The sequence below is a fragment of the Heterodontus francisci genome, chromosome 9, assembly GCF_036365525.1.
Source record: "Heterodontus francisci isolate sHetFra1 chromosome 9, sHetFra1.hap1, whole genome shotgun sequence".
Lineage (NCBI taxonomy): Eukaryota > Metazoa > Chordata > Chondrichthyes > Heterodontiformes > Heterodontidae > Heterodontus > Heterodontus francisci.
The window spans coordinates 61,219,909-61,239,047 of NC_090379.1; the positions used below are offsets into that span (position 1 = coordinate 61,219,909).

The following is a 19,139-nucleotide window of genomic DNA, read 5'->3' on the forward strand; positions in this document are numbered from 1 at the left end:
TGTGGTTGAAAGAAACTTCACTTTCAAATCCAGTTGTGAAAACTTGTTTAGTTCTTTTCAGTTTATATAGAAAGAACATTGGAAGTTTCCTGTGGAGTGATATGTATGTTTTTTTGTACTGACCAGTGTTGTGCAAGTGGCACAATACTGTGACAGCAAATGCCAATTTCTACAAGTAGACATGCATGTACTAAACCTGTGTGGGTCATAAGTAGGAATGGTGTGGCGCAGGGATTTCAATTTCCCTTTCACCTTGGTACATTGAACAGAACATGCTTCCCTGTCTACTCATGAAGGTGAATAATGTCACTGTCAGGCTATATCGTTCAGGGAAAGTTAATAAGTTAAATGTACACAGAAGTAAAATATAACCAGTAGCCAGCAGTAAAAATTTGACTTAGACAGTACTTCGTGTTCTGAAAATGTTAGGATGTGAAATGTTAGTTTTTTTACAGAAAATTTTAGTTGAGTGGTAGACTCCATGGAATCCCTTGTTAGCAGTAACAACTTATATTTATATAACACCTTTAATGTAATAAAACACCCTAAGGCACATAGGAGCAGGAGTAGGCCATTCAGCCCATCAAGCCTACCCCGCCATTCAATATGATCTTCCACTTCAATGCCTTTTTCCCACACTATCTTCATACCCCCTTGTGTCATTGGTATTTAGAAATCTGTCAATCTCTGCTTTAAACATACTCAATGATTGAGCTTGCACGGCCCCTAGGATAGAGAATTCCCAAGATTCACAACCCTCTGAGTAAAAACATTTCTCCTCATCTCTGTCCTAAGTGGCTTCCTCCTTATTTTGAAAACGTCATAGCTGCATCTACACTATCTATCCCTTTAAGTATTTTGTAACTTTCAATGAGATCACCTTTCAATCTTTGAAACTCTAGAGAATACAGGCCCAGTTTCCTCAGTCTCTCTTCATAGGACAGTCCCACCATCCTGGGAACAATTCTGGTGTACCTTCGTTGCACTCCCTCTATGGCAATAATATCCTTCCTAAGGTAAAGGGACCAAAACTGCACACACTAATCCAGGTGCAGTCTAACCAAGGTTCTGTACAATTGAAGCAAGACTCCACTACTCCTGTACTCAAATCCTCTTGCAATAAAGGCTAACATACCATTAGCCTTCTTAATTGCTTGCTGTACCTGCGTGTTACTCTTGAACCACTTCCAGAGCGTGGTCGCCAATATTGATGGATGGAGCATTTCTGACGTCCTGCCCCATGATGTTCGTTTTCTTGAGGCTGATGGTTAGGGCAAATTCATTGCAGGCAGCCGCAAACCTGTCGATGAGACTCTGCAGGCGCTCTTCAGTGTGAGATGTTAAAGCAGCATCGTCAGCAAAGAGGAGTTCCCTGATGAGGACCTTCCTCAAGAGTTCACCTACCTAGGCTCAACTATCACCAGTAACCTGTCTCGAGATGCAGAAATCCACAAGCGCATGGGAAAGGCTTCCACTGCTATGTCCAGACTGGCCAAGAGAGTGTGGGAAAATGGCACACTGACACGGAACACAAAAGTCCGAGTGTATCAAGCCTGTGTCCTCAGTACCTTGCTCTATGGCAGCGAGGCCTGGACAACGTATGTCAGTCAAGAGCGACGTCTCAATTCATTCCATCTTCGCTGCCTCCGGAGAATACTTGGCATCGGGTGGCAGGACCGTATCTCCAACACAGAAGTCCTCGAGGCGGCCAACATCCCCAGCTTATACACACTACTGAGTCAGCGGCGCTTGAGATGGCTTGGCCATGTGAGCCGCATGGAAGATGGCAGGATCCCCAAAGACACATTGTACAGCGAGCTCGCCACTGGTATCAGACCCACCGGCCGTCCATGTCTCCGCTTCAAAGACGTCTGCAAACGCGACATGAGGTCCTGTGACATTGATCACAAGTCGTGGGAGTCAGTTGCCAGCGTTTGCCAGAGCTGGCGGGCAGCCATAAAGGCGGGGCTAAAGTGTGGCGAGTCGAAGAGACTTAGCAGTTGGCAGGAAAAAAGACAGAGGCGCAAGGGGAGAGCCAACTTTGTAACAGCCCCGATAAACAAATTTTTCTGCAGCACCTGTGGAAGAGCCTGTCACTCTAGAATTGGCCTTTATAGCCACTCCAGGCGCTGCTCCACACACCACTGACCACCTCCAGGCGCTTACCCATTGTCTCTCGAGATAAGGAGGCCAAAGAAGAAGACGCGTGTTAGCTATCAGTGACTTATTGACAAGGACATCCAGGTCCCTTTGTACATCTACACTTTCTAATCTCTTGCCATTTAAGAAATACTCTGCACATCTGTCCCTCCTACCAAAGTGAATAACCTTACATTTTTCCACATTATATTCTATCTGCCACGTTCTTGCCCACTCACTAATTCTGTCCAAATCCCCTTGAAGCCGTTTTGCAACTTTCTCGCAATACATATTCCCACCTAGTTTTGTGTCATTCACGAACTTGGAAATACTACATTTGGTCTGCACATCCAAATCATTGATGTATATTTTGAACAGCTGGGGCCCAAGCACTGATCCCTCCAGTACTCCACCAGTCAGCCTGCCAACGTGAGAATGACCCATTTATTCCTACACTCTCCTTTCTGCCTGTTAACCAATCCTTAATCCATGCCAGTATATTATCTCCTATCCCCTGTGCTTTAATTTTGCTAACCAACCAACCAACCTTTAGCTTAATGGGAGTGTTGATGGGAAGGGTTGGGTCTGTATTCATTGGAGTTTAGAAGGATGAGAGGTGGTCTTATTGAAACATATAAGATGCTGAGGGGACTTGACCGGGTGGATGTTGAAAGGATGTTTCCTCTTGACGGAGAGGCTAATACTAGGGGGCACAGTTTAAAAATAAGTGGTCCCCCATTTAAGACAGATGAGGAGAAATTTTTTCTCTGAGGTTTGAGAGTCTGTGGAACTCTTCCCCGGGGAGCAGTGGAGGCAGGATCATTGAATGTTTTTAAGGCAGAGGTAGACAGATCCTTGACAAACAAGGGAGTCAAAGGGTATGGGGGTGGAGGGGTAGGCAGGAATGTGGAGTTGAGTCCACAAACAGATCAGCTATGATCTTATAGAATGGCGGAGAAGGGTCCAGGGGCCGAATCGCCTACTCCTGCTCCTCATTCATATTTTCATGTTATGAAGCAGAGATTGACAGTGAACCACATAAGATTGTATTAGGGATGATGGCCAAAAGCTTGGCCAAAGAGGTCAGTTTTAAGGGGTGTCTTCAAGAAGGAAAGCGGTGGAGAGGTTTAGGAAGGGAATTCCAGAGCTTGGGGCCTGGGCAGCTGAAGGCATGGCCAGCAATGGTGGGGCAATTAAAATCTGATATTCAAGAGGTCAGAATTAGAGGAGTGCAGATCGCTAAGAGGTTATGGGGGCTGGAGGAGATTACAGAGATCGGGAGGACGAGGCTGTGGAGGGATTTGAAAACAAGGATGAGAATTTTAAGATCAAGAAGTTGCTTAACTAGGGGCCAGTGTAGGTCAACAAACACAGTAGTGTTGAGTGAATGGGACTTGGTGCAAATAAGGACATGGCTAGCAGAGTTTTAAATGACAAGTTTGTGGAAGGTAGAATGTGGGAGGCCAACCAGGAGTGCATTGGAATAGTCAAGTCTAGAGGTAACAAAGGCATGGATGGGGGTTTCAGCTGCAGATGAGCTGAGGCAGGGGTGGACTTGGGCAATGTTGCGGAAGTGGAAATAGGCGATCTTAGTGATAGCGTGGGTACATGGTCGGAAGTTCACCTCAGGATCAGATATGGTATCAGGGTTGTCAACAGTCTGGTTTAGCCTAAGACAATTTGCCAAAGAGAGGGATGGAGTCAGTATCTAGGGAATGGAATTTGTAGCGGGGATCAAAGACGGTGGCTTCGGTCTTCCCAGTATTTAAGTGGAGGAAATTTCTGCTCATCCCGTACTGAATGCTGGACAAGTAGTCTGATAATTTAGTGACAGTGGAGAAATCGAGAGAGGTGGTGGTGAAGTAGAGCTGGGGGTTGTCAGCGTACTTGTGAAAACAGACATCGTGTTTTTCGATGACGTCGCCGTGAGGCGGAAAGGTTAGGTCCCCGGGGGACACCATTGGTCATGGTGTGTAAGTGGGAAGAAAAGCCATTGTAGTTGATTCTCTGGCTATAATTAGATAGATTAGAATGGAACCAGGTGAATGCAGTCCCACTCAGCTAGATGCATTGGAGAGGTGTTGGAGGAGGATGCTATGGTCAACTGTGTCAAAGGCTGCAGAGAGGTCGAGAAGAGCGAAGAGCGATAGTTTACATTTGTCATAGTTACATAAGCAGCACAACATGGAAGTCAAGACAGGCTTCAACACACACGACCAAATTTCTTTCTAAAAGACATAACTTCAGAACATTAATCAGTTCTACCATTCAAGTACAAAGGATGTGAACTATTATGAGAGGTTTTGATGAGGTAAATTGGGAAAAACTACTTCCACTGGTAAGTAAATTGATAACTAGAGGGCATAAACTTAATTATCCCCAAAATGAGGTAGGGAGACATTGAGAGTTTTATTAATGCAAAGGGATATTAGGACACAGACTGGCTTGCCAGAAACAGTGGTGCAAACAGTATTCATAACAGCTTTTAAAAGGTAAGTGAATGTATATTTTCAAAAGGTAAAATTTAGACTGGTACAGGTAGAGGACAGTGGAATTGGCCCAAATGAATAGCTGTTTCAGAGAACTGACACAAGTATGAAGGACCAAATGGCCACCATCTGTACTGTCCAATTTGATGAACAGTGGCTTCTTGGCTATCGGTTGAGAGGCTTTTCTCATGCTACCCACCCAGAGATTAAAACAATGTATATTGCTATTTCAAATAAAGACAGAAAATTCTGGAAATACACAGGAGGTCAGTTGACGTCTGTAAAGAGAAGAGATAGGTTATGATGTTTTGGATATGTATCCATCATCAGAACTAGAACTGTCATAACTTGAACTCACCAGAAAAATCATAGTTTGTTTTTTCACATTATAGCTACTGATTGGCCTGCTGTGTATTCTCAGCTTATTTGTTTTAATTTCAAATTTCCTTCATTGTAGATTTTTTTCCTTTTTATTTTAAGAACTGAAATTTCAAGAAGTGTGAAATCATAGTCAGTGATCGAAGATACCTTACTTTTGTCCTATTCTCCCAGCAGGCAACCTGACATATACCAGCATTTCAAGGGCATGAGATAGACTAGCTAGGCCCATTTCCCATGGAAACCTGGCTGTCTCCTGGTGGCTGAGTATATTTTTATCCCATATAAGACATAGAATTCCCTTTTTAAAAAGGAAAATAACTACCTTATGGCAATCTTTTATTTACATTGGCCTGTATTTTACTCCAAATGCTTTTCCATGATTCAGCTACTCTGAGCACTACTGTAGGTAAGCTATTGCTATCATAAGAATATAGGAGCAGGAGTAGGCCATTCAGCCCTTCGAGCCTGCTCTGGTCTGCCATTCAATTAGATCATGGCTGATCATTTACCTCAACACCTCCGGAGTTGAACAAAAAATTTCTGTCATCTTCCTCGACTTCAGAAAGTAGTAGAATGCTTGATTCGAATGTGGCTTAGACTATAAATTGGCAAACCGATGTATTAACTGGTAAATAGGTAAATAAGCAGTAGCAATATTGCATTCTAGATTTAGAGTGGATGCAGATTTAACTATCCATCATCGGTAGGTGGAAAATAACAGTAGTGTTTGCTTTGCTAAACTTTGATATGAGCTGGATTTGGCTCAAGGTCCCTGACTAAATTTTTCTTGGTAGTTTGTTGCTGTTCTATCCTGGAGGCCTTTCTTTCTTACCTATTTCTCCCTGATGACTTTGGATGGATGACTCAGTTAGAACAAAACACGTTGGATGTGGAAAGGATGTTTCCCCTTGTGGGAGAATCTAGATCTAGGGGTCACTATTTAAAAATAAGGGGTCGCCAATTTAAGACACAGATGAGGGGAAATTTTTTCTTTGAGTGTTGTGAGTCTTTGGAACTCTTCCTCAAAAGGCGGTGGAAGCAGAGTCTTTAAATATTTTTAAGGCCGAGGTAGATAGATTCTTGATAAGCAAGTGGGTGAATGGTTATCAGGGGTTTGCGGGAATGTGGAGTCGAGGTTATAATCAGATCAGCCATGAACTTATTGAATAGTGGAGCAGGCTCGAGGAGCCAAGTGGCCGACTCCTGCTCCTAATTCGTACGTTCGTATGTTTGAGATATATTTTCAAAATTTGCCCAGGACAAAGGGAAAAAAGTTGTGTAACTTGCTACGACAGGGTGTGGTTGAAGCAAATAGTATAGATGCATTTAAGGGGAACCTTGACAAGCATATGATGGAGAAGGGAACATTGGGTTATGAAAATAGATTTAGATGAGGAGGAATGGAAGGAGGCTTGAGTGGAGCATAAGCACCAGCATGGACTGGTTGGGCCGAATGGCATGTTTCTGTGCCGTACATCCAGTGTAAGACCCAAATCGAGCTGCCAATCAAATCTAAATTTAGATTTCGATAAAGACCACTGATTTGTTTATATTTAAATAGGTGCTTGCCCTTCTCTCAGACACATGTTGCAGACATAATAGTTGTTGTGGGTCTATTTTGTCTTGGACTATTCTCTGTGAGTAAATATGTACTGTAACAGGAAGAAAGATGCCAATAGCATTCTTCATCTCTGTCAATCATACCAACAAAAAGTAGCAAACAGCACTTTTACAGGTTGAGGCATTAATGGAGCTGTATTGCTGTCACAAATATCAACAGTGATATTTTCTCTAAATGTTGATTTACATTGTTTTTGACCAACTCATGGTTGGAATTACAGTAAATCTGATCTGTTCAGGATATAAATTTGCTGCTTGACTTCTGTGTTTAATTTGGGAACTTTTTTCACTTTCTAGTGTTTGATGATGGGGATGAGAGGACCCTTAGGCGAACATCTCTATGCCTGAAGGGGGAGAGACATTTTGCAGAGAGTGAGGTGAGCAATCGTCCAGATATTGTCATAAGGTAATCTTTATAATACAGAACAGTAACTTCAATGCTTGCTTTCAGACCCTTGATCAATTGCCACTGACAAACCCAGAGCATTTTGGCACACCAGTCATTGGGAAGAAAACAAACCGAGGAAGGAGATTGTCCTCTGCTCCTGCGTAAGTACCATTTTACCAGTATATACATTTTGTTTTGTAGTACTTTAACATTTTGTGGAAGAATTCTTGTATTTTTCTGAGATGCAACTGGAAAATGAATCTTTGTATATAAAGTAATTAAGAATGAAAAATTAAGTTACAGGAGTTATACTCTGGGTAACACTCATGAAGGCATGTTTAGACTCCTGAGTACAACTGACATCAGTGGTGATCATCAGATATAATTTTAAAAGGCAACTGAGTGGTGACTTGCAGATTTTAATGTGTTCCCTGATTATGCTTATGGCCACAAATGTGGTTTCACCAGTGTTCCTGGGAATATTTCTTGAATTTGAAGAGACTGTTCCCTTTGAGAAGAAAGTCAGAGAGAGTGAACATGTGCTGTATTTGGCCTCCAGTTTCAAAGTATCATTGATGGAAGTCTTTGCACAGATCACTTGCTCACAAACAACAAAAAGGGATGTGATGCCTATTTTAGTTTCACAAGAGAACATGGAAAACTGTTTTGCATGTTGCTAATATTATATGCGAGTAGAATGCACCTGATTGTTCTTTAAAACGGTTGGCTATCAAAAGCATGATAATCAGTACTGATGTAATTGTGAGATTGACAGTCATCAGTTTTAAGACAAGGAATGTTCCCACTGGTTTTGGGGTTTCTTTCATTGCTATGTTGATACTTTGTCAGTAGTCGATGAATGTAGGTGAAATTATTCAGAACTTGAATAGTAAGAAGGTTAAATATAGGTACTGGCTAGTGGGTTGTTCTTGGAAATTCTTCCCAGACAACTCGGGTTGTTGATGGGATAGTTGGGAATAGGTTGTCTTTTTGACTCTCAGGAGTTGCCCTTTGTTTCCATGTCAACAAAATGTTGAAGGAATTTCTGAATTTTTGTGAAGAGGAATGTGGGAGAGGTCTTCCATTTCCAGGTATCACAGTGACTTTTTTTTGTTCCAACAAAAATATATCCATAATGCCTATTACAGATATCAATCTGATATGAATGAGTGATATTAGCCTGGAATTATTAACCAGAGAGAGCCAATCTATTAGCAAAAATTGCAAATAATTTTAAATTTTGAAAAATGTGCCTTTGAAGAGCACTCTGTTTCAACAGTCATGATTTACAGACGTGAAATGGACCCCCATTAGAAGTGCATAAATTAAAATTGAAGAAAGCAATGGGCTATGCAAATAAAAAGGGTCAACATATAAACCAATTAAGGCTGATACTATCAGCCAAATATAATTTAAATTCTTCAGATAACTGATTGAAGTAATGCTTGCTGGACACTTTGTTGCACATGGTAAAAATCAACCTAGCTTAAGTAGCTGTGGATGAAGTGTTTTCTGTTTCCTGCCTCATACCTATATTCTATAATCTATAGATCAGTTCATTAACACATTAAGTTCATCTTTTTGCAGCTGCTGTCAATGGTGCCATATTAACTGGAAATCATGCCAGTGCTACCTCAATGCACTTACTTAGTTTTAACTTTTAATTTTGTGCTGTGATAAGTTTTCATGGCTATTTTTAATATGCAGGTTATTCAAAAGAAATGGAAATCAGCGCACTTATTGGTTTGAGTACCTGTTTAACTTTGCCTCAATGTGTAGTGGTTTATGAGCCAAAACCTAAATTGAACTCTGGATGAAGTATTCGCCTTGGCTCAGTTGGTAGTGCTATTGCCTTGGAGTCAGCAGGTCATACTTTCAAACCTCATTCCAGCTCTTGAGTATATAATCTAGGCTAACACTTAAGTGACACTTAAGCTAACACTGAAGGAGTGTTGGAGGTGTTGTCTCTCGGATGAGACATTTAAACTGAGTCGCGTCTGTCCCTCAAGTGGAAGTGAAAGATCCCAGAGAATGATTTGAAGAAGGGCTAGTGAGTTCTCTCAGTGACCTGATCAACAATTATCCTTCAACCAACATAACCAAAAACAAATTAACTGGTCTTGCATCTCACTTCTATGTGCAAATTGACTGTCATGTTTCCCTAATTTATAATATTAGCTACACTTATAGGTCCTTAATTGCCTTTGAAGTGCTTCAGGATTTCTTGAGGTTGTGAAAGGCTGTATGAATATATGAGTTATAGAGTCATAGAGAGATACAGCACTGAAACAGGCCCTTCGGCCCACTGAGTCTGTGCCGACCAACAACCACCCATTTATACTAATCCTACATTAACCCCATATTCCCTACCACATCCCCAGCTTCCCTCAATTCCTGCCACCTACCTACACTAGGGGCAATTTGCAATGGCCAATTTACCTATCAACCTTCAAGTCTTTGGCTGTGGGAGGAAACCGGAGCACCCGGCGGAAACCCATGCGGTCACAGGGAGAACTTGCAATCTCAACACAGGCAGTACCCAGAACCGAACCCGGGTCGCTGGAGCTGTGAGGCTGCAGTGCTAACCATTGTGCCGCCTGAAGTTCATTCTTTTCGGATTCTCTCTTCAGTTACTGCTTCATCCACAACTAAATTTGCTTTTGATTGTATTATGCAATATGACAAAGTATTTTGGCCTTTTTATAAATATCTGCATACATACGCCGCTTAAATACCTGTTAAAACCCTAGTAGTGATTATCATTAAGAACTTCATGGGATTTAAAAAAAAAATATTTTGCAGACCTGAGGATGAAAGGGAAGAAGAACCAAGTGAAGATGAGGATGATGACAAGCGACGTCTTAATGATGAACTTTTGGGCAAAGTAGTTTATGTAGATTGTAATGCAGACAAGAGAAAAGGCTGGTATCCAGCTTTGGTAAGTGAGAATACTATCAGTACAAGTTCAGACTCCTGATTTAAGGTACATAATTGGATCATTATTGCATAACTTTAAAAATTTGTTTTAGTCTGGATTAAGACTGTTAGCATGTTTGGGACTGATTGACAAATTTACTTCGTTGACTGAAATAATGTGTGTCTATTTTACACTGACTGATATAGAAATGAACACTGTTACGACCGAGGCAGGAGGAGTGCACTGTTAATTCAGTCCCAATTCTCCACAGGTCACAACATATATTTTAAATTTTCCCACTTACTGATACTTTTTTTTTAATTCATTGATGGGATGTGGGCATTGCTAGCTAGGCCAGCATTTATTGCCCATCCCTAATTGCCCTTCAGAAGGTGGTGGTGAGTTGCCTTCTTGAACCACAGCAGTCCATGTTTAGTAGGTACACCCACAGTGCTGTTAGCAAGGGAGTTCCAGGATTTTGACCCAGCGACAGTGAAGAAACGGGGATATAGTTCCAAGTCAGGATGGTGTGTGGCTTGGAGGGGAACTTGCAGGTGTTTCTAACCATTTGCTGCCCTTGTTCTTCTAGGTGGAAGAGGTCGCGGGTTTGGAATGTGCTGTCTAAGGACCCTTGGTGCGTTGCTGCAGTGCATCTTGTAGATGGTACACACTGCTGCCACTGTGCGTCGGTGGTGGAGGGAGTGAATGTTTGTGGATGGGGTGCCAGTCAAGTGGGCTACTTTGTCATGGATGGTGTCGAGCTCCTTGAGTGTTGTTGGAGCTGTAACCATCCAAGCGAGTTTATAGTGTTCCATCACACTCCTGACTTGTGCCTTGTAGATGGTGGTTAGGCTTTGGGGAGTCAGGAGGTGAGTTACTCGCCTCAGGATTCCTAGCCTCTGACCTGCTCCTGTAGCCATGGTATTTATATGGCGACTCCAGTTCAGTTTCTGGTCAATGGTAACCCCCAGAAGGTTGATAGTGGGGGATTCAGCGATGGTAATGCCGTTGAATGTCAAGGGGAGATGGTTAGATTCTCTCTTGTTGGAGATGGTCATTGTCTGGCACTTATGTGGCACGAATGTTACTTGCCACTTATCAGCCCAAGCCTGGATATTGTCCAGGTCTTGCTGCATTTCTACACGGACTGCTTCAGTGTCTGAGGAGTCACGAATGGTGCTGAACATTGTGCAGTCAACAGCGCACATCCCACTTCTGACCTTATGATTGAACGAAGGTCATTGATGAAGCAGCTGAAGATGGTTGGGCCTAGGGTAATCATATACTCTCTTTTTTTCTCAGAATAGAACACACTAACCAGGTTTCTGTAATGAACAACAAAATTCAGTTTATTATAGAACAAGTTTTAACTAGTAATAAAGTAAAGCTTAAACACACAGATGTAAAATTTTAAAGTCCCCTTTTTACTGTAGCCAAATTTTAACATCTTTTTTTACCTTAGTCCCTCACATTCTCTCACACACACATAAGTACACCAGTTAACCAGAAAAATAAAAGGAATTTTTAAAAAGTTCAGAGCTCTGTTACAGACAAAAAAAAAACACCGGTTGATTACTTGCTCGTTTTTGAAGAAAATGGCAGATGGGATATGTTGTGTTCCAAAACTGGCATACAGTCTAGCTTCTGAGTACAAGTAGATAGGTCACTGGGATCTTTTAGAACAGTTCTTTTCAGGCAGCATTGAGAATTAATGTGGCAGGCTTTCTTCAAAGACAGGAGACGAGATGAATTGACATAGTGGATTTCTCAGGGTCTTTTAGAGATGCTGGAAAGTGAGCTGGGTGATGGTCTTGTCTCCTTCCTTCACTTCTTCAGCAGCAGGCTAACTTTATCAGCCACGCACTCCAGAAGGTAAAACACACTTTGACTCTACAACCAAAAGCTTGTGAGTTTTTCTGCTCTCTCAGGTGCACGCTGCTGCTGCCTGGGCTTGTCCAATCAGGGGGGCACCTGTCATTTCTCTGCCCACATCTTCTCTTGTTTCTGTTTTATTTTTAACTTGTCATGTGACAACCTGAATATGTTGTTGCCAAAGTAATTCTTTCAGTAAGAGCAAAATACTGCAGATGCTGGAACTCTGAAATGAGAATGGAAAGGGCCGGAAATACTCAGCAGGTCTGGCAGCATCTGTGGAGAGAGAAACAGAGTTAACGTTTCAGGTCTGCGACCCTTCATCAGATCTGGCAAAAGTTAGAAATATAACAGTCTTTTGAGCAAGTGAGAGGGGGCAAGGGGGAAGTAGAACAAGAAGGAAGGACTGTGATAGGACGGAGTGGGGAGAGGCTAAATGACAGATCTCATGGAACAGAATACAAATGGAGTGCTAAATTGTTGTAGTGAAAGACAAAGCATGAGTCCAGATAGAGTGCTAATAGCAGAATAATGAACAGGTCTGTACAAAACCAAAAACATGAAAAATAAGTTAAAGACTAGCACATAGTTAAAAAATAAATAAAATTTAAAAAGTGTGTGTTCAAAAAAGTATATATTTTATATATATGCAGACCTACAATCAAGGACTCTACAGTGAGCTCGAAGAACCGTAACACAAACTCTTCAGATATTGCCTCAAACCTTTCCACTTTATTTTTCTTCTCTTTTCTGTCTTTATTTTTGCATGTGTGTGTCGCATATGCATGCTAGCGTGGGCGCGTCTTGTATCCATAGGCATCAACCGAATTAAAGTTTAAGTATAATAAATTTCAATCTTTCTTCCCTAAACCTAAGACCACCTGTTTGTGCTAATTTCTTTGCCTTATAATTGGAAAGTGGTGAACAAGGATTCACCAAAGGCAAGCTAAAAATATGGTGTGTTTAAAATTAAACCCTGTTACGTTAAGACCAGGTGAAGGCTGAAGGGGACATCTGGACACCTTTCTCACCTGGTCGTAACACTATGAATTCCTCAAAAAATATTTTGAATTAAAAAAACAATCACTTTCATAACACGAATAATGTGTTGTAAGAGTGTTCGGTTTATTGTATTGCAGAAACATTGGACACTAAAATCACTTGTGTAAAGAGATCATTTTAATAAGCATACGCACAATCTGATGGGACTGAATTTGAACTTAAATCATATGCAGAATTGTTCTTAACCATTTGAAGACTCTGAGAGGTAGTGTCTTAAAGGCTATTATCAATTTAATTGAGGAAAACGTATGGTCAGTATAAAGCTTGCAGTAGATGTAAGAATTAAGGCTATGCTTTGAGAAATTGCCACTTTCTTTTAATCTTACTCCTACCCCCTTCCCCCTCGACACTTTCTCTACCCTTCCCTCCACCCCCCGACTCCCAACACCTCCCCTTGCTGGCAAAGCAAGAACCAACTGAGATTAGGAGTGAAATGTTATGGAGCAAAACCTGCTCTCTTAGAGCAGATATTCTTCTCAGTTGGTCCTGAGCACATTTTAATAACATTTTGGTCTCTTAACCCACTCATCCTCACAAGAATGATATGAATAGAAAGGAAAACATGGTGACTGTTGGACACAAAATAACGTTTTTATCACTGTGCCAAATAATTACATTCCTATTTAAGACTTCAATCACACATGCTTTTTATTAAACTAATAATGTAACTTTCAAAGCGGCACTTATAGTGTTCGCTTCTGTGGACCTCAATGCTATTGTGACTGTCAAAAAGATGCATTTTTCAACTGTCAGATTGTAAATGACTCTTGAGGTATTAAATACAGTAAATCCAGTTTTTGAATTAACAAAAGGTGAGTTGGTGAAGAGGAGAATACCTACCCCTGCAAGAGGAAATCCCATCTAGAAATCTATATTAGATTTTTTTTGCATGTATATGTTTAATGCAATTTCCCCTCTCGTATGAATGCTCACTATTTCATGATTTTTGAGCTCAGCAAATGGCCTATAAACTATTCTTTCTTTTCTTTGGGCCTCCTTATCTCGAGAGACAATGGATATGCGCCTGGAGGTGGTCAGTGGTTTGTGAAGCAGCGCCTGGAGTGGCTATAAAGGTCAATTCTGGAGTGACAGGCTCTTCCACAGGTGCTGCAGAGAAATTTGTTTGTCGGGGCTGTTGCACAGTTGGCTCTCCCCTTGCGCCTCTGTCTTTTTTCCTGCCAACTACTAAGTCTCTTCGACTCGCCACAATTTAGCCCTGTCTTTATGGCTGCCCGCCAGCTCTGGCGAATGCTGGCAACTGACTCCCACGACTTGTGATCAATGTCACACGATTTCATGTCGCGTTTGCAGACGTCTTTATAGCGGAGACATGGACGGCCGGTGGGTCTGATACCAGTGGCGAGCTCGCTGTACAATGTGTCTTTGGGGATCCTGCCATCTTCCATGCGGCTCACATGGCCAAGCCATCTCAAGCGCCGCTGACTCAGTAGTGTGTATAAGCTGGGGGTGTTGGCCGCTTCAAGGACATCTGTGTTGGAGATATAGTCCTGCCACCTGATGCCAAGTATTCTCCGAAGGCAGCGAAGATGGAATGAATTGAGACGTCGCTCTTGGCTGGCATACGTTGTCCAGGCCTCGCTGCCATAGAGCAAGGTACTGAGGACACAGGCCTGATACACTCGGACTTTTGTGTTCCGTGTCAGTGCGCCATTTTCCCACACTCTCTTGGCCAGTCTGGACATAGCAGTGGAAGCCTTACCCATGCGCTTGTTGATTTCTGCATCTAGAGACAGGTTACTGGTGATAGTTGAGCCTAGGTAGGTGAACTCTTGAACCACTTCCAGAGCGTGGTTGCCAATATTGATGGATGGAGCATTTCTGACGTCCTGCCCCATGATGTTCGTTTTCTTGAGGCTGATGGTTAGGCCAAATTCATTGCAGTCAGCCGCAAACCTGTCGATGAGACTCTGCAGGCACTCTTCAGTGTGAGATGTTAAAGCAGCATCGTCAGCAAAGAGGAGTTCTCTGATGAGGACTTTCCGTACTTTGGACTTCGCTCTTAGACGGGCAAGGTTGAACAACCTGCTCCCTGATCTTGTGTGGAGGAAAATTCCTCCTTCAGAGGATTTGAACGCATGTGAAAGCAGCAGGGAGAAGAAAATCCCAAAAAGTGTGGGTGCAAGAACACAGCCCTGTTTCACACCACTCAGGATAGGAAAGGGTTTATAAACTATATGATTTATAAACTATAAATCATGGTAATCGATATCCAGGAAGCCACTTGCTCGTGGAATCCAAAATTGATGTCAGCCAAGCAACGGTCTACTAAAATTGAAGACCTAAAGTGATGTGCATGTACACGCATGTAGGAACTTCATTGGATCAAAGTTTCGTTAAGCACCTTCCCGATAGCCTACAGTATAATGGCACTGCATGGTATAGCACTAAAGGTTATAGAACAAACAGTTCAACATTTTGTTCTGGTTTTTGCTGCGTTTGATGGACTAAGGTAGCATTTGGGTTGCTAGAGTTGACCTTAGTTTCCCTGGGCTTGAGAAGGGGAAAAGCAGCTCATGTTTGAGATCTTGAGTACAATCTCTGCTGGAAAATGTGATTCTGATGAGATAACTTTCCATTGTCAAATAGCTTACAAATATTACCTGAATAGGTGTGTATATCAGGGCACTTGGTAGGACTGACAGTGCTCATGAAATGTTATCTCTGCAAAAGTTAATGTTGTTATGGAGAGGGAGAGAGATATCTCTGATTCACTTCATATTTGCTGTTCCTTATGAAACTGTAAAGAAATGTTTGTGAAAATTATATTTGTACTTTTATCATTTTGTGGTGTACTTTTCACACAAATTACTCCTCCATTTCAAGTTGTTTAATCAATGGAAACTGATATTTGGTACCTAATAAGAGAGAGCTTTTAATTACACGCACTATTTTTGCCCCCTCATTTCTATCTGCTGGTACCCTGAACTGCTGGAATGACTTTTGTTAGAAAACTTCCTAGTGTGGGTCTACATCTTGAGTGTTTTGGCTTTACCTGGTAACAGATCTTCAGGTGACCACATGAGATTTCAATTCCAGTTGGATGATGTACATCTAGAGCATCTTGATGTATTAGCAAGAATTCAGAGTGACTTTAAATATTATTATATATTTTTCCTAATCTTTTTTGGCATTTTGACTTTGGCTTTTTAAAATTTAAAAAAAACTCACCCTTTTCGTTTCAGGTGCTCTCTCCAAGTTGTAGTGACGAAATCGCAGTTAAAAAGGACCAGTGCTTAGTGCGATCCTTTGCAGACTCCAAATTGTAAGTGTAAATATGAAATTTATGGATACAAAACGAGCTGTTTTGCGTGCAAGCTGTTTGAGTATTTAAAAATACAAGATAATTACCTTGTCACCATGAGGAACTATTTCTCAAAAACTTCTTTCTTTGCTGGTTGTAGTTGATGTCTAGCATTGACCTTTTAAATAATTTTTGAATCCTGAACGTCATTGCAGAGTGCAACTATACTTTGGTTTCATTCCTCTTTAGAGATGAGTTATTTTCTGCACATGATTGAAAAGTAACCGTAAACTGCAAAGAAGGTTTTGGTGGGTTTCATGCTTAAGCATGTAGTTCACTCGAATTGACTTTAAGACAGCTTGCAAATGCGTGTCTTTAAAATAAGAAACAATATGGTTGGGATGAAATATGATTTTTAAAATCCTTTTAACAATATAAGTACTTGCTTTAAATTCTATTCCAAAATGTTTCTTGAGGTTTACATGAAAATGCTATTGTCAATGTTATTTGTTGTTTGATATGAGCTTCGGTGGCGTGAATGGCCTTTTATGGTCAGCATGGTTTTATGAAGGGTAAATCATGTTTGACTAATTTACTAGAGTTCTTTGAAGCTGTAACAAGCAAAGTGGATAATGGGGATCCTGTAGATGTGTATAGCTGGACTTCCAGAAGGCATTTGATAAGGTGCCTCACAAAAGGTTAATGCACGAGCTAAGATCACATGGGCTTAGGGGCAATTTATTAGCTTGGATAGAAGAATGGCTAACCAACAGAAAACAGTGTTGGGATAAATGGGTCTTTTTCTGGTTTGCAAGATGTAACTAGTGGGGTGCCACAGGGTTCGGTCCTTGGGCCCCAACTATTTACAATATATATTAATGACTTGGGGATGCAGGGATAGAAGTTACTACAGCCAAATTTGTAGATGACACTAAAATAGGTGGGATAGTAAGTTGCAATGAAGAAATAAGAAATTTACAAATGGATATGGATAGGTTAGATGAATGGGCCAAAATTTGGCAGATGGAGTTTAACGTGGACAATTGTGAGGTTATCCACTTTGGTCGGAAGAATAGAAAATCAAGTTATTATCTAAATGGAAAGAAACTTCAGAACGCTTCGGTGCAGAGGGATCTGGGTGTCCTCGTGCATGAATCGCAGCAAGCTAGTATGCAGGTACTAAGGAAGACAAATGGAATTTTGGCATTTATTGCTAAAGGAATAGCGTAAAAAAGTAGGGAAGAGTTGCTGCAACTGTACAAGGCAGTAGTGAGACCGCACCTGGAGTATTGTGTACAGTTTTGGTCCCCTTACTTGAGGAGGGATGTAGTTGCATTGGAGACAGTTCAGAGGAGGTTCACTAGATTGATTCTACGGATGAGGGGTTTGTCTTATGAAGCGAGATTGAGCAGTTTAGGCCTTTGCTGTCTCGAGTTTAGTAGAACAAAGAACATTACAGCACAGGAACAGGCCCTTCGGCCCTCCAAGCCGACGCCGATCCAAATCCTCGATCTAAACCTGTCGCCTATTTTCTAAGGGTCTGTATCTCTTTACTTCCTGCCCATTCATGTATCTGTCTAGATACATCTTAAAAGACGCTATCGTGCCCGCGTCTACCACCTCCGCTGGTAATGCGTTCCATGCACCCACCACCCTCTGCGTAAAGAACTTTCCACGCATATCCCCCCTAAACTTTTCCCCTTTCACTTTGAACTCGTGTCCCCTTGTAATTGAATCCCCCACTCTGGGGAAAAAGCTTCTTGCTATCCACCCTGTCTATACCTCTCATGATTTTGTACACCTCAATCAGGTCCCCCCCTCAACCTCCGTCTTTCTAATGAAAATAATCCTAATCTACTCAACCTCTCTTCATAGCTAGCGCCCTCCATACCAGGCAACATCCTGGTGAACCTCCTCTGCACCCTCTCCAAAGCATCCACATCCTTTTGGTAATGTGGCGACCAGAACTGCACGCAGTATTCCAAATGTGGCCGAACCAAAGTCCTATACAACTGTAACATGACCTGCCAACTCTTGTACTCAATACCCCGTCCAATGAAGGAAAGCATGCCGTATGCCTTCTTGACCATTCTATTGACCTGCGTTGCCACCTTCAGGGAACAATGGACCTGAACACCCAAATCTCTCTGTACATCAATTTCCCCCAGGACTTTTCCATTTACTGTATAGTTCACTCTTGAATTGGATCTTCCAAAATGCATCACCTCGCATTTGCCCTGATTGAACTCCATCTGCCATTTCTCTGCCCAACTCTCCAGTCTATCTATATTCTGCTGTATTCTTTGACAGTCCCGTTCACTATCTGCTACTCCACCAATCTTAGTGTCGTCTGCAAACTTGCTAATCAGACCACCTATACTTTCCTCCAAATCATTTATGTATATCACAAACAACAGTGGTCCCAGCACGGATCCCTGTGGAACACCACTGGTCACACGTCTCCATTTTGAGAAACTCCCTTCCACTGCTACTCTCTGTCTCCTGTTGCCCAGCCAGTTCTTTATCCATCTAGCTAGTACACCTTGGACCCCATGCGCCTTCACTTTCTCCATCAGCCTACCATGGGGAACCTTATCAAACGTCTTACTGAAGTCCATGTATATGACATCTACAGCCCTTCCCTCATCAATCAACTTTGTGATTTCCTCAAAGAATTCTATTAAGTTGGTAAGACATGACCTTCCCTGCAGAAAACCATGTTGCCTATCACTGATAAGCCCATTTTCTTCCAAATGGGAATAGATCCTATCCCTCAGTATCTTCTCCAGCAGCTTCCCTACCACTGACGTCAGGCTCACCGGTCTATAATTACCTGGATTTTCCCTGCTACCCTTCTTAAGCAAGGGGACAACATTAGCAATTCTCCAGTCCTACGGGACCTCACCCGTGTTTAAGGATGTTGCAAAGATATCTGTTAAGGCCCCAACTATTTCCTCTCTCGCTTCCCACAGCAACCTGGGATAGATCCCATCCGGACCTGGGGACTTG

The 19,139-nt window shown here is 41.9% G+C and overlaps 1 protein-coding gene across 5 annotated transcripts in view; it reads left to right on the forward strand.

Moving 5' to 3' along the window:
- Positions 1-19,139, forward strand: part of arid4a (AT-rich interactive domain 4A) — a 144,354-nt gene that overhangs the window by 51,512 nt on the left and 73,703 nt on the right. For all 5 annotated transcript variants that reach the window (XM_068039224.1, XM_068039228.1, XM_068039226.1 and 2 more), the window contains 4 exons: positions 6,927-7,006; positions 7,081-7,178; positions 9,820-9,955; positions 16,072-16,151. In XM_068039224.1, coding sequence (XP_067895325.1) covers positions 6,927-7,006; positions 7,081-7,178; positions 9,820-9,955; positions 16,072-16,151 — 394 coding nt within the window. The remainder of the gene's footprint in view (positions 1-6,926; positions 7,007-7,080; positions 7,179-9,819; positions 9,956-16,071; positions 16,152-19,139) is intronic.